Source organism: Pseudopodoces humilis, chromosome 2, assembly GCF_049639895.1.
Source record: "Pseudopodoces humilis isolate 2021_Gansu_Grassland_sample_001 chromosome 2, ASM4963989v1, whole genome shotgun sequence".
Taxonomy (NCBI): domain Eukaryota; kingdom Metazoa; phylum Chordata; class Aves; order Passeriformes; family Paridae; genus Pseudopodoces; species Pseudopodoces humilis.
In genome coordinates, this window is record NC_142201.1 from 3,388,322 (window position 1) to 3,401,406 (window position 13,085).

The 13,085-nt window shown below is 42.3% G+C and overlaps 1 protein-coding gene across 1 annotated transcript in view; it reads right to left on the reverse strand.

Moving 5' to 3' along the window:
• The window catches only part of DSCAM (DS cell adhesion molecule), a 439,258-nt gene that overhangs the window by 13,547 nt on the left and 412,626 nt on the right, over positions 1–13,085 (reverse strand). Inside the window, exons 30-32 of the mRNA XM_088051091.1 lie at positions 12,230–12,379; positions 8,416–8,613; positions 4,737–5,039 (exon numbers count right to left, since the gene is read on the reverse strand). Of these exons, the coding sequence (XP_087907217.1) occupies positions 4,737–5,039; positions 8,416–8,613; positions 12,230–12,379 (651 nt within the window). The remainder of the gene's footprint in view (positions 1–4,736; positions 5,040–8,415; positions 8,614–12,229; positions 12,380–13,085) is intronic.

The following is a 13,085-nucleotide window of genomic DNA, read 5'->3' on the forward strand; positions in this document are numbered from 1 at the left end:
AAAATTGCCTCAGTTTTGCTCTGCTTAAATGATTCCTTGAGGACCTGATCTTACTAAACAAACTTGTAGTTAATGACAGCAGTGGGGAGGAGAACAATAATCCAAATCCCAGACTTCTGGGAGTTTTGATGCTGAGAAAGATGCAACGAAAACAACATTTTGCCACGATTTTTACAGCATGAAGGGTTTTAACACTGAGCAGGAGCTAAGAAGACCCACTTTTGTAAAGAATGTGATTTATCCCACAGCTTTAAAATCCTGCTGGGCTGTTTTTACTGCTTCAATTTTCTCTTTTAAGGTGCCTCCTGGGACACATGACTGTTCTGATGGCTTCCTGAAAAATGTCACCATCTACAGCCGGTCACCTTCAAGGTCTGGGCAGATCAGGTCTGACAGCTCTGTCAGTCCACAAAACTTCATGTGCAGGTCTGCATCCATCCCTTCACTTTTTGGAAGCTGTGCAGAGGCTGTTGTCAAGCAGCAATTCCAGTTTGCTTGGTGGTTTGTAATGTGATAGTATAAAATGGAAAATAATGGTGGTGTTGTTAATGATGAAGCATGAGGTATAAATAATCTCAGAATCTCAGAATGGGTTGGTTTGGAAGGGACCTTAAAGATCATCTCATCCCACCCCTGCCATGGCAGGGACACCTCCCACTGTCCCAGGAGCTCCCAATGTCCAGCCTGGCCTTGGGCACTGCCAGGGATCCAGGGGCAGCCCCAGCTGCTCTCAACAATCTGTTCTGTTCTTATATTTTTCCAAAAATCTGCTTGAGTTGTTGTAAAGATCAGAACACAAGGATATGTGGAACATGCTTTCAAAACACCAAATGCAGGAATCAATTTTAAAAAAAAAGAAATCTTACTTCCATGTTCCATTTCCTGTAGCTATGACTTTTGAAAACTCAGAGAAACTCTTGAAGTTGTTTTTATTTAATTGAAGACTGTTTAAAAAATGTTTTCCATATACTTGAAAGTTTTGGCCTGGTGTGAGGACAGGAATGCAGAAAACATCTACAGCTGCTTGTACCATCAGCTGAAGTATCTTCCTCTCTAGGAGAGCTGGTTGATATCCAAGGATCACCTTCTCCAAGCTCAGTGAGCAGAAACTCAGGCAAAAATTCTGGGAGTCCTCTATGGCTGAACAAAAAGCTCCTGGCAAAACTCAGACACCAAGAGGGAATATGGAAGCAGGCAAGAACAACCCAGTGGGAATACAGAGACATTGTCCAAGCATTCAGAAACCTGGTTAGGAAAACCCAAGCCCAGTTGAAGTTGAATCTGTCCAGGGATGTCAAGGACAACAGGAAAGTCTTCTGTAAGTTTTTAGGTGACAACAGGAAGGCCAGGGAAAATGTGGCCCCACTGCTGAATGGAACCTGGTGACACAGGATGTGGAAAAGGCTGAGACCCTGAATGCCTTGTTTGCCTCAGTCTTCACTAGGCAGAGCAGCCTTCAGGAATCCCAGATCCCAGAGATCCCAGGGAATCCCAGATCCCAGAGATCCCAGGGAATCCCAGGTCCCAGGAACAGTCTGGAGCAAGAGACTCACCCCTGGTGGACAAGGACCAGGTCAGGGAATGCTTAAGCAAAGTGGATATATGTAAATCCATGGACTTTGATGGAACTGGCAGATGCCACTGAGGCCACTGTCAATAATTTTTGATTGATCATGGAGATTGGGAGAAGTGCCTGAAGACTGGAGAAAAGCAAATGCCACTCCTGTCTTCAAGGAGGGCAAAAAAGAGGATGCAGGAACCAAGAAGTCCCTCAGCCTCATCTCCATCCCTGGGAATTCACCAGCAAACTCCATCCTTACCTTCTGTGAGTTAAGTTTCAGCTTTGTCATCACATGGATTCATTTCCAAATGCCCCATTTATCAAAATAACTTTTTCTAACAGTCTTTCTTCAGTCTGCCTTATAATTGTTGGGAAATATTTTGAAAAACAAATAGTATTTATTGCAAACTCTTGAAACTTTACTGCAACTGTAAGATGCAACAGGCAGCAGTTTGAAAAGGGAGGTCAGAAATTAGGAAGGAGGAGGCAGAAGTGATTGAAAGTGACATTTTCCCAAGAAGATTGAATTGGCTGAGAAGAAAAGCAAAGCACCATGAAAACAGGTAAAAGTTCTCTTGAAAGAAAAGATTTACTTCAAGGAAGAATAAAGGTGTGCTGAAGCAGCACAGTGATTTATCTCAAATGTCCTCCTCTACTGAAACCAAATACCTTAAGTTTTTTTATTTCTTCGCCACGTCCTTAAATGGAGAATGACTTTGATTAATTGTATTTGAATTACTAATTACCTCTGGCAAATTTCTGAAGTGATGGATGAAAGAAGATGCCCAGTCAGTGTTTCCTCACTGACTTGAAAATTAAAATATTGGTCTTTCTGCTATTGCTGAAAGTTCTTTCTATCCATATGTTTTGTTTAAAACCCTTCATAATGTGACCTTTAATAATTAATTATTCAATATTTATGGGCTAACATTCAAATTGTCCCATTGGAACACTCAACTATTCTTTCAAGGTAATGAAGCTAATTATTAATTTTATAATATATTTAATTTTCTTGAAAAGGAAGGCTAAAGCTAATCAAGAAAAGGAGGGAAAAAATATAAAGCCATTAAAACTAACAAAGCTAAACATGACTACAAGTCTGTAAATCACTGGAGGGGCTCTAAGGTTGTTCCAACCCTGGAAGACTTTTTACTCAAGCACAGGGACCAAATTTTGGTTCTATCTGCCCTCAAGAAAATCAGCTTTATATGGAATATATTAGAATATTTCCAAATACTAAATATGCATAAGCAATGTATTTGGAACATGAAAGGAAAGAGAGCAAGATATTTGTTAAAAAAATGATAAAAAATATCTGTTGACTGCTTGGAAGGAAGGAGTTCAGTTTTGACTTAGCTGTGAATTTAGATGCTTCCCTTTAGCAGAGCAGGGACAAATATTTATCTTACTTCTTTGGAGTTAGAAATGAAAAGTATTTCTATCTTTATCTATTTCTACAGCTCCTGGGTTTGTGGTTCTACCCTATGACTACACAGAAATCATCAATTTCTGCCACTGCTTGATTTCCTACTTATTTTCCCTCTTATCTATCTGTGTGACACACTAATTTCCTGCCTTGAGTATTATAACTGTCTACCTTCTGCTTGGGCTTTTTCTTCCCACATTTTTCTTTTTAGGCTTTCTCCAGCCAAATCCCTGGTGCTTTCTTTTCAGTGATCCTGCATTTGAATGACCCTTCCTGATCCCACTGACTCCCTTCCATCCCTCAGTCCTCACAACCACTGCTTATTATGGTGAATATTGTGCAAAAGACCCTCCATAGATTATTCACTGCTCTTTTTCACATAGATGAGCACCACTGATTACTTTCTGTGGATCTGAGTAGCAGCACTCACACTGGCAAATGTACATACTATAATAAAAATAGAATAGAATAGAATGGAATAGAATAGAATAGAATAATAAAATAAAATAATAACATAAAATAATCATGTTTTCAAAAAGCAAACAAATATAATGATGCCTTTTTCTTATTTGAATCCTGTCACATCCTGTATCCTGTAACAAAGACTGACAAATCTTCTGAGATTTTATAACCTGCTTGATCTCAGAGTACCACAAATCACATGCCTGCGCTGTTGGGAACTAAGGTACCACATATTTGTGACCTGGAAATTTGATTGAGCCCAAGTGTTGGATGTACCTCAAGTACCTTCAGTCTGCAAGGAGTAGGAGACTTAATTTTCTCCTTCCTTTTGTTTCCTCCTGATTTAGATATCCTGAGTTTGACATTAGGTGATGTCAATGGGAGAGAGTGGAGCAGCTCCAGGACATCACCGAAGGGTTGTTCCAAGTCCGACAAGCCACAAGGCAGAAGGGACAAGCACATCTCTTGCAATCTGTCCTTCTGAGCAGTTAATGAGAGCCAACTTTTGCTCCCAAGCATGAAACACCGTGGTGAGATGTGGTTTATTAGAGGCTGGTTTGAGCTGGAGATGGGCAGATGCACACGCATATGGTCTTATTTATCCCAGAAGGGTCAATGGCCTGATGGCTGCAAGTGTGAGAAGTGGATTTGATGGCTCAGCCAGCCTCTTTCTGCTCCTAAATTCCCATGTTTTCTGTACATGGGAGAATATATTCGCATGTTCCATTAGCTGGGATTGATGCCTTGGGATTTTAGCTTTTGTGTTTTTCATGTATTTGTAATCCTGCAATTCTTCAGCGTCTAACTCTAAACTCTGTATAGAGTGTCAGCACCTGCTTTCCCATTTTGGTTAGACACAATTCCTCTCCAGGCCTGGGAATCAAGGACACCTCACTGTCCCAGGCCCTGAGAAATGTAAACAAATGAGTTGGGGAGGAGCAAATTACCTGAAGCTGGAATTGGAAGATTCACCCCCAATATGCAAATTGTCCAAACTTATCAAAGTGTGAAAATCTGTGACCCATCATCCAGTTTTGGGTGCAGCCCCTGGGGGGGTCTTCATCTGCCCCAAATATACCTGAAGGCCTTTCAATAAATATAACTGCTTTTTACCTTAATTTTGTATGGCCTCTGCTTTTAGGTACCCCAAAATTCATCACGACAAACCCCAGTTACGTCTGCGAGTAGCTACAGGAGCTATTGTCACCCACCCTCTCCCGCTTCCCAGCCTGGCTGTGGGGTGAAATCCTCCCCAGAGCGACCAGAACATTCTTTCTGCAGCCTCACCTGGGCGATGTGCCTTGGGAACTGCCATGTTCATCACCCGCCCTCCGTCCTGGGGCTTGGGCGGGGACGCGGTGAACCTGCAGATGCCCGACTCGGACGGCGTGCTGGACGTCAGGCTGTCCGTGTAGTCGTTGGTCCCTGCCGTCAGCTGCTCCGAGGAGGTGTCTGAGATGAAGCACTCCGTGATGGTGAACTTGGCGTGCCTCAGCTGCTCTTCCATCTTGGCGTGCTCGTAGGCCCTCGCCAGCTCTTCGTAGGTGGAGGAGGCACTTTCTGTGGAGACCATGCTGCTCCTCGCCCGGTCTGAGCGCCAGGAAGGGGAACAAAGGGAGAGAGAAAACATCTGCACAGTCCTTCTTTGAGAGGAAAGCCACAAGCAAGATATTTCAGGGTAAAGCAGAGAGCCCTTGGAATTATCAAGGTGATTTAAATGGATCTGCTTCAGATGCCTGCACAAGTGTTAGTTTAGTCAGGAACTCAACAATTGCAGATAATCTAAAGGGAAGCCTTATCCTGTGAGCAGCATTAGGTGCCTTAGCATTAAATTCATGTTCCTTTCGTAAAAAATAACCTTTTCTATGTGAAAAATACTAGTTTTTTGAAAAAAAACCCCACATTTCTCAAAATCTTAAATGACTTCAAAAGGTTTCAAACCCATGAACCAGATTTAGCAAAATAATAAACAGCTTCTTTACATTATCTTTTTAATGCATCTCAGAAATATTTCACTGGGTTTACACACAGGTTAGAAAGAAAAGCCTTTATGTCTTGTTTCCATCATACATATATATATATATTTTTTTTTTTTTTGGAAAGTGCTGAGAACAAAGGTCAAATAGGAAGGCAGTAGCTCTCAGATATTGTCTCTCTGGACACCAGGTAAAACACAAACTCATTTCGTTCGGAACAAAGGTCTTCAGAAAGCAATATTTGGCAACTACAGCCTGCAGTCATTCAAGTTGCCTTTTCTCAGTGCTGCTGAAGCTAATGAGGGGATTCATATTTGACACACAGGTTATTATGACCTACAAGCTGTTCTTTTCTGCTGATGAGTTTCCGAGAATATCAATATTTCTTAAACAACGCTGTTATTGAAGATGTAAATGGCTACTGATACATTAAAAAGCGCTCTGGAAATGCAGGGCTCATTTCTGCAGGGATGGAATTGCTGGGCTGTTGCACCCACAGCGTTTCTAAAGCAGAGGGCTTTGAAAAGTTCCGTGGGCAGAAGCTGTGTTTCATCAATAGATCCGTGCAATTTCAGACATTGTTGCTGATGTTGGATAAACAGGCACGGTGTAATAGCTAATTCATAAAGATGGACCTCCTGCAGCAGCCAGAGGCAAGAGTGTCGTTATTGCAAATCTTTATCTTTTTTATTGCGTGCCTACACCCCTGCATCAGTTTTCATTGTGCACGAAGAACGATACTCCTGCCACTTTTAAACACGACCATCCATTATTTAAAATGACAAGTTCTTCTGCAAGATGCTGTAACTTGCTTAAAATTTGGAGCTGACCAGAACTTAACAGTTGAGTTTCTTTTGATTTTTCTTTTTTTTTCCTTTTTTATTTTTTTTTCTGTCCACCCACAGGAAACATCATTCTGTTTTTCACATTTGATTTGTAAATCAGACCTCAGTGATGTCTTCCCCTATTTCTGGTCAGCTGGAAACTCCCAGGAGGCAGCAGTTGACCAGTGCCATGGAGCAGTGTGTGTGAATATTGTGCTCATACAAAGGTCACAGCTTGGTCCACTGAAGCTCAGGACTCACAGCTTCCCATATCCCATGCCAAGAGGGAGAATATTCCAGAACCTGCCTGCCTGAACACCTAATTCGGATTTGATGAAAGTTCCTCCAAGCCCAGGGTGAACTTCATGAAACTTCTTGAACTTCATGAATACAGATTGATCAGGAAATTTCTAATGGCCTCTAGTTAGAACATTAGATTCACAGCTATGAACTGCTGCCAGGCATTTCTCCTAAGCTCAAAAGCTACTGCTTTGTAAGCCTGGAATTGTCTTGATAAGTGCTAAATTCTGCCAAATATCAACTGCATCAACCAGCTCCTGAAATCTGAACTCCAGACTGGAGAAGTGATCAAATGTGCACATTAGCTCAATTGATTCTTGAACGTATAATTTGGCTACATATGTTTATTTGAAAGTTTTAAACTTCTGAAGCACTTAAATTAAATGGACTCTACTCTTTTCCCAGAAACCAAGTGGTGTAATAGAGATGCTTTTTGGCACAAGAAAACCTTTCTTGATCTGAAGCTTGCTATCCCTTACATAAATCACCGTGAGCTCCAAGGTAGACACAGAGTAGAAAAGCAGCTTGTTAAAATATAGATGATGAAGTCTGTTTACATAATTGGATGTAGTTTATCTACTAAACCGCACAGTAAATTTAATTTCTGCCCTTTGCCACACACATTGGAAAATATCCTTGGGTGACAACAGGTTGGAATACATCCAAATGCACCTGAAATCTGGAACTACTCAGGGTTTCTAAAAGGAGATTTTCTATTTATATTTAGATTTTTATATTAAATAATCTTAAAAATTAATGGTAATTCTACCCAAAGGTTGTCAGCTGGCTGGAGGTATCTGTGACTGCCATGACCCCATGGAGACAACACTGGGGTTTAAGAGGGTGAATCATGAAACGTTGAGAAATCCAGGCTGTAAATTACTAAATATGAGTGAAGTAAGATACTTGCTCTTATACAGAAAACAAACCAGTCATACTGGTTTTTATGGTGAAAGGCCACTCACATCCACTGCTTTGTAGCTCCAACACATCATGAACACCTTTCTCCTAAAATCAGGAGAGACAGTTGGCAATTCCTTCTGAGGAAGCCAGAGCAAGCCTGGATTCACTGTGGTCAGACTTCCCTTTGAGAAATATTTTACCTATTTTTTTAACCTTTATTAGATTTACTTAATGATGGTTTTTTTAGTTAATAGTTTACTCATGTTTTTGCCTTTTTTGTTGCTTTTTCAGCATAGGACAGTGGAGAAAGCTTTTTTTTTCCAGTTACAGTTGCATTTATGATGTGAAGGTATCAAGAAGAGAAGAGGACTGCAGGCAGAATATGTATTCAGTGTCTCCCCACTTGTCATCTAGAGGAATAAACCCTTTGCTGCTTCTCAGGAAAATCCTGGCCAGCTGCTGCAGAATTCAGTGCTATGAATAGATTTTTACTTGGACTATAATTCCAGAGTTTTCCTTTTTTTTTTTTTTTTTTTTCCCCACTGAGAATGGACATATTACATGAACAGGAAAATAAAAATCCTAACCTGAAGGTTGTTTAAATCCTAAAACCATTCCAAACATGACTCAAGGATATTCTTGCTGACTAATATTGTCCATTCCTACTCAAATTCTCCTACTTTTGCTTTTTTGGTTCAGGAAGCTACAGCAACATTTACCACCTTGTCTTTTAAAGGAAGGATGTCCTTCAAAGCACGTGTGTGGAATGAGGAACCAGAGGCACGATATTTGTTATCATTATCACTACAAGCATTTGTGGCATCCCTCATAAATAACCTACAGAAAAAACGCCCTGGCAAGGGAAGAGCTCACACCTGAGCTGCAAACAGGACACAGCCAGGAACAGGAGGGTTCCTGCAGCTGCTGCTGTCCCGTTGTCTCTGCGGGCAGCCCTGTCCGTACCTGTGTCCTGCGAGGGGCTGACGCTGTAGCTGTCGCTTTCCTTGTCCACTGATCCTGCTGGCCTGGGCGTGGGGAGCCTCCAGTCTGTGGTGAGGGTGTGGGCTGATATGGTGGGGTGGGGTCTGTTGAGGGTCCACTGGCTGGCGTAGCGGTTGCGCGCGGTGGGTCCGGTTTTGGCACTCCTCCTCGTGGTGGGATCTGCGAGGGATGGCAGGGAGGGATTGGGAATCACGGAGTTCTAGAATGTTCTGAGGTGGAAGGGGCCCACAGGGATCATTCAGTCCAACACAATCCCACCCTGGCCATCCCTGGGAGCCGTGTCCAAATGCTCCTGCAGCTCAGGGCTGTGATATCCATCCAAGCACCTCTGGGTGAAGAACCTTTTCCTAATACCCAACCCTTCCCTGACATAGCTCCAGTCATTTCCTTATATCCTGTCCCTGGCCATCAGAGAGATCAGTGCCTGGCCCTTCACTTTCCCCTTCCAGAAAGGGATGGCCACTGAAATCGCCTTTATTGAAAAAAACCCAAACTCAAGACATTCTTTTTTGAGAAAAAAAAATGAACAGTATTAATGCTGATCATTACCAATCTGATGATGCTTTTCTAGAACTACTCTCTTTCTAATGAAACTCTATATTTTATCAAGGGTGGAAATGAAGAGCTGAAGGCCCCATCATTCTTCCATTGACACATTCATTATCCCTTTACTCCAAGACAAGCAGTTCTCCAGCACCAAAACCACCCTGAGAACTGAAAGAGCACAAGGCAAGTAGATCTGGTCAGGGATTTTACTCCACACCTCAAGTGAAGTGCAAGGTAAATGATCAGCACAGATGTGCCCTCAGAAACACCCTGCTGCCAGTTTTTAAATAAATGTGCTCAGAAATGTGGGGCTCTAATTCCCTATTCTGGACATCCTGTTACTATATCACAGTATTGATCACCTACAGATTTCCTATTTTAACAAGTGGCCAAGACATAAAACAAGCTGTAATAGTGCCATCAGTGTTTCAGTGGGAACAGGTTCATAAAGATTTGACGGCTTTGGAACAATTAGTAAATTAATATAATTCCTCAAACTTTAAAAATCATCTCCTACTGGTTTAAGGTCAGCAGTGTTGTACTTTATAAATTAACCTAGAGATAATATAGTGACCAAGATTGTAAAAGCAAGATATGTGATAAAATTGACCTCCTTGAACATATTCATAAAGAGTTCTGCCCTAAAAATGAGTCTAACAAAGCAAGGGCAAGAGAAGAAATCATTATGTGGCAAACAGAGACTGACTACATCAGCAGTGAAGGATTTCTCTTCAAAGCTTCTGAAAGGATATCACTAACAATAGAAAGGGTATTAGAAATGAAAAATTCAAATCTATTCAAAATGTTCTTTGACATTCAAATGGTGAAGTTGTCAGTCTTTGAGGTAAGAGACTTTAGCAGAAGAAATTGAAAGAAAAAGCAATACCCAGATAATGGCTCTGAGCACTGCTTCTGCCTAAGCATTCCCAGTGAGAATTTGTATTCTGCTGCTTCAAAGAAACAAGGCATTTATTTACAAATAATGGTCTGATCCTTTTTTTTTTTTTTTCCCTACAGCAGTGGAGAAATTAGAACCTGGTGCCATTGATAATTGATCCTCCTGGTAGTGCAGCACATGGACAACATCCAAATCCGTGCTCAGTGTGGTGCAAACCAACACTTGGGAATGTGGCACGTGGCAGTGGTGTGGCCAGGAGTGAGCTTCATTCAAGGGAGAACATGGAGAGCAGAAGGAGAGTGCTGGTGGGAACAGCTCCTGGCACAGTGCTGGGGCTGCCTGGTCTGGAGAAGAGATGGTTTGGGGGATGCTATCAATGTACAGAAATACCCCAAGGGCAAGAGGACAAGAGCCAAGTTTCTGTCTGTGGTGCCCAGTGAGAAGCCCAGGGGCAATGGCCACAAGGAAAAACCTGGGAGCTTCGTCCTGAACATCTTTAATGTGAGGGAGACTGAGCCCTGGCACAGGCTGCCCACACAGGTGGTGGAGCTCCCATCCTTGGGGACATTCAGGAGCCATCTGGGCTGTTCCTGAGCAGCCAGCCCTTGCTTACCCTGCCTTAAGCAGAGGGGCTGGACTGACCAGTGCCCAGATGTCCCTCTGGACCTCAGCCTCTGATCCTGTGCCTTGGGAGGATCTCAGGAATGGGAATGAGCTGGGAGAGCCTCTGGCAGCACACAGGAGCTCAGTCTTCATCCTGAGGAGCAGGAGCTCTGCTCCAGCTGTGCTGTCCTCTGTGAGGAGCAGCTCAGGCACAGCAATTCCAGAGCTGGCAGTGGGATGGAAACACAGCTGGTGCCCTGGTTATGCCAGCTCTGCTGTCAAACACAACTGGAGAGAGCTGAGGTCAGCAAGGCAAAGGTTCACGGAGCATCTCTTTCATAAATAAATAGATAAGCACAAGAGAAGAACTTAAAATATTCTGTAATGGAATATTTGTCACTCAGTGAATGGGAGTGAATGTGAATCCTGATCCTCAGACAGGAGGGTCCATAACCTCTGAGCCACCCAGCTGGGCTCTGCTCTCCTCTTCACAGCACAAGTGGTGGCTCTAGACAAAATCCCATCACCCAGCCTGCAGCAAAGCTGGATTAGTGTCTTAAGTCCAGAGAACATTACCTGGAAGTCTTTGAGCCAGCCCTGTGCACTGCTGCCATCAGATCTGTATTGCTTAATAAAAGTGCTGGTGGATTTTTATTTCCAAGCAGCGCTGGACACAGATCATATTCTTACACATGAATTAAATCCACATTTAATTTGAAGGAATTCTCTCCCTGGCTGCAGAGGAATGAAGCACAGAGCTGCACACAAAGAGGCATTAGCAAGAGGGGGGCTATAAAGTTCTGTGGAATTACACAGGCATGAGATTTTTGGGTGATGCCTCTTTCCTTATTAGAAAATCTAGTCCTTGAGGAACGACCTGAAAAAAGATGGAAGAGCTAAAAAAGCACCAAGACCAGGACTAGAACACCTGTTATTCAAAAGACTGTGGTGGAAATGGATTTTTCAAATGATCTGCACTCTAGAAACTGAGTTTTCAGCATTTACGTTCACCAAACTCAACCAATAAATTCTGAAATGATCAGGGGACAGAAATAATCCAAGAGATTTCAGAAACTGCACACTGCAATCAAACCACATTTTGGTAAAATTTCTAACTCATAACTAATCATTCAATCTAGTATTTACCCATTTACATAGCTATGGAACATGTTCATGAGAGGAATGAGAAGAATGGATTGCATCAGTATATTAATTTATGATAGTATTTTAATCACTAGAAGAATAACTTAGCATAAATATATCTGGGAAAAGTAATTTACCATAATAGCTAAAGCCAGAAATATAACTTTTTAAGAAAAAGTAATAATGAGAATTGCTTTTTTTTGCCTGATGGAGAGGTAGGAGGAAAGTTGTTTTTGAAATACAATAAAGATTGATCACAGAGGAAAAAAAAAAACCTATATTAAACACTAAAAGCCATTAAGGTAATTTACCCAATAAATTCTGTAAATTAAAATCTAGCATGCATTTGGTTTAATGAAGGCCAGGTATGAATTATTTCAAATTACACCTCCATTTCAGACCCATATGCAATTTTCCCCATATTGAATCACTAAGTGCAATAGTTTAAGAAATGTCCTCTGCTGACCTAGATAGATTTCTCTCCACTCTCACACAGAAGGATGAGGATGCAAATGCAAGAGCAGAGTATTTATGTTGTTACAGCTTTCTCCTCTCTTATAAAAACCTGTTTTCTGATGTGCTTACTTGTTCCTGGCCGGGCATCAGAGACATCCACCAGTGGCCCCGTGGCTTGTGACACCGACTGGTAATGGACAGTGTGGGTGACAGTCAGGGACTTCTGCTTGGACGTCTCTCCAAAGTCAGCATCAGTGAGCAGAACCGTCGATCTGTCGTCTGTAAGTGGAAAAACAATCACATCATGAGTTCACAATGTTGGCTTTGCCTTCCTTGGGGCTTTGCAGCGAGTCCCCGGGCGCCCACAGTGACAGCACGGGCAGAGGTGGCTCCCTGCTCTCTGCAGGGCACAGGTGGCTTGGAAGGGAGGGAGCCTCTGGGTTTAAACTCAAAGCTCATATAAAACTAAAGAATAACTTTCATTTTTCCTGGTGATTTCACCTTTGAGACGTTGGGCAGAGTGTTAAACATCCTCACAAAGAGCTGATTTGTGTGTCATCATTTGTGGTCCTAATTCATTCCCATCCTTTGAACATTGTCCTCTTCCCCTTCACTTTCAGAGCGCTCAGATGAGCTTTTCAACAACACATTCCATTTATTTCCATTTATTTCTTTTTGCTAGCATGGTTAGCAATATCCTCAGTGAAACCACCCCTATTTTCCCAAAAGGAGGTCGTTTGGGGGTGTTGCTACCCAACCCTCTCTCCCTTTTTCTGCAGACAGAATACTGCAGAAAGGATACCCCTGACCCAGGACTGCTTTTTTCTGCAGCTTCAAATAAAGGTGTGAGGTTAAGCCTGACCTTGGGAAGGAAGAAAAAGCTGAGCTCTAACCTTTACTGCTGTGTGGTTCTGTTTCTTTTTCTTCCCTGAGAGGTAGGACATATTCATCAAATTTCTACACAGACCTTGATCACTGCAGTGCT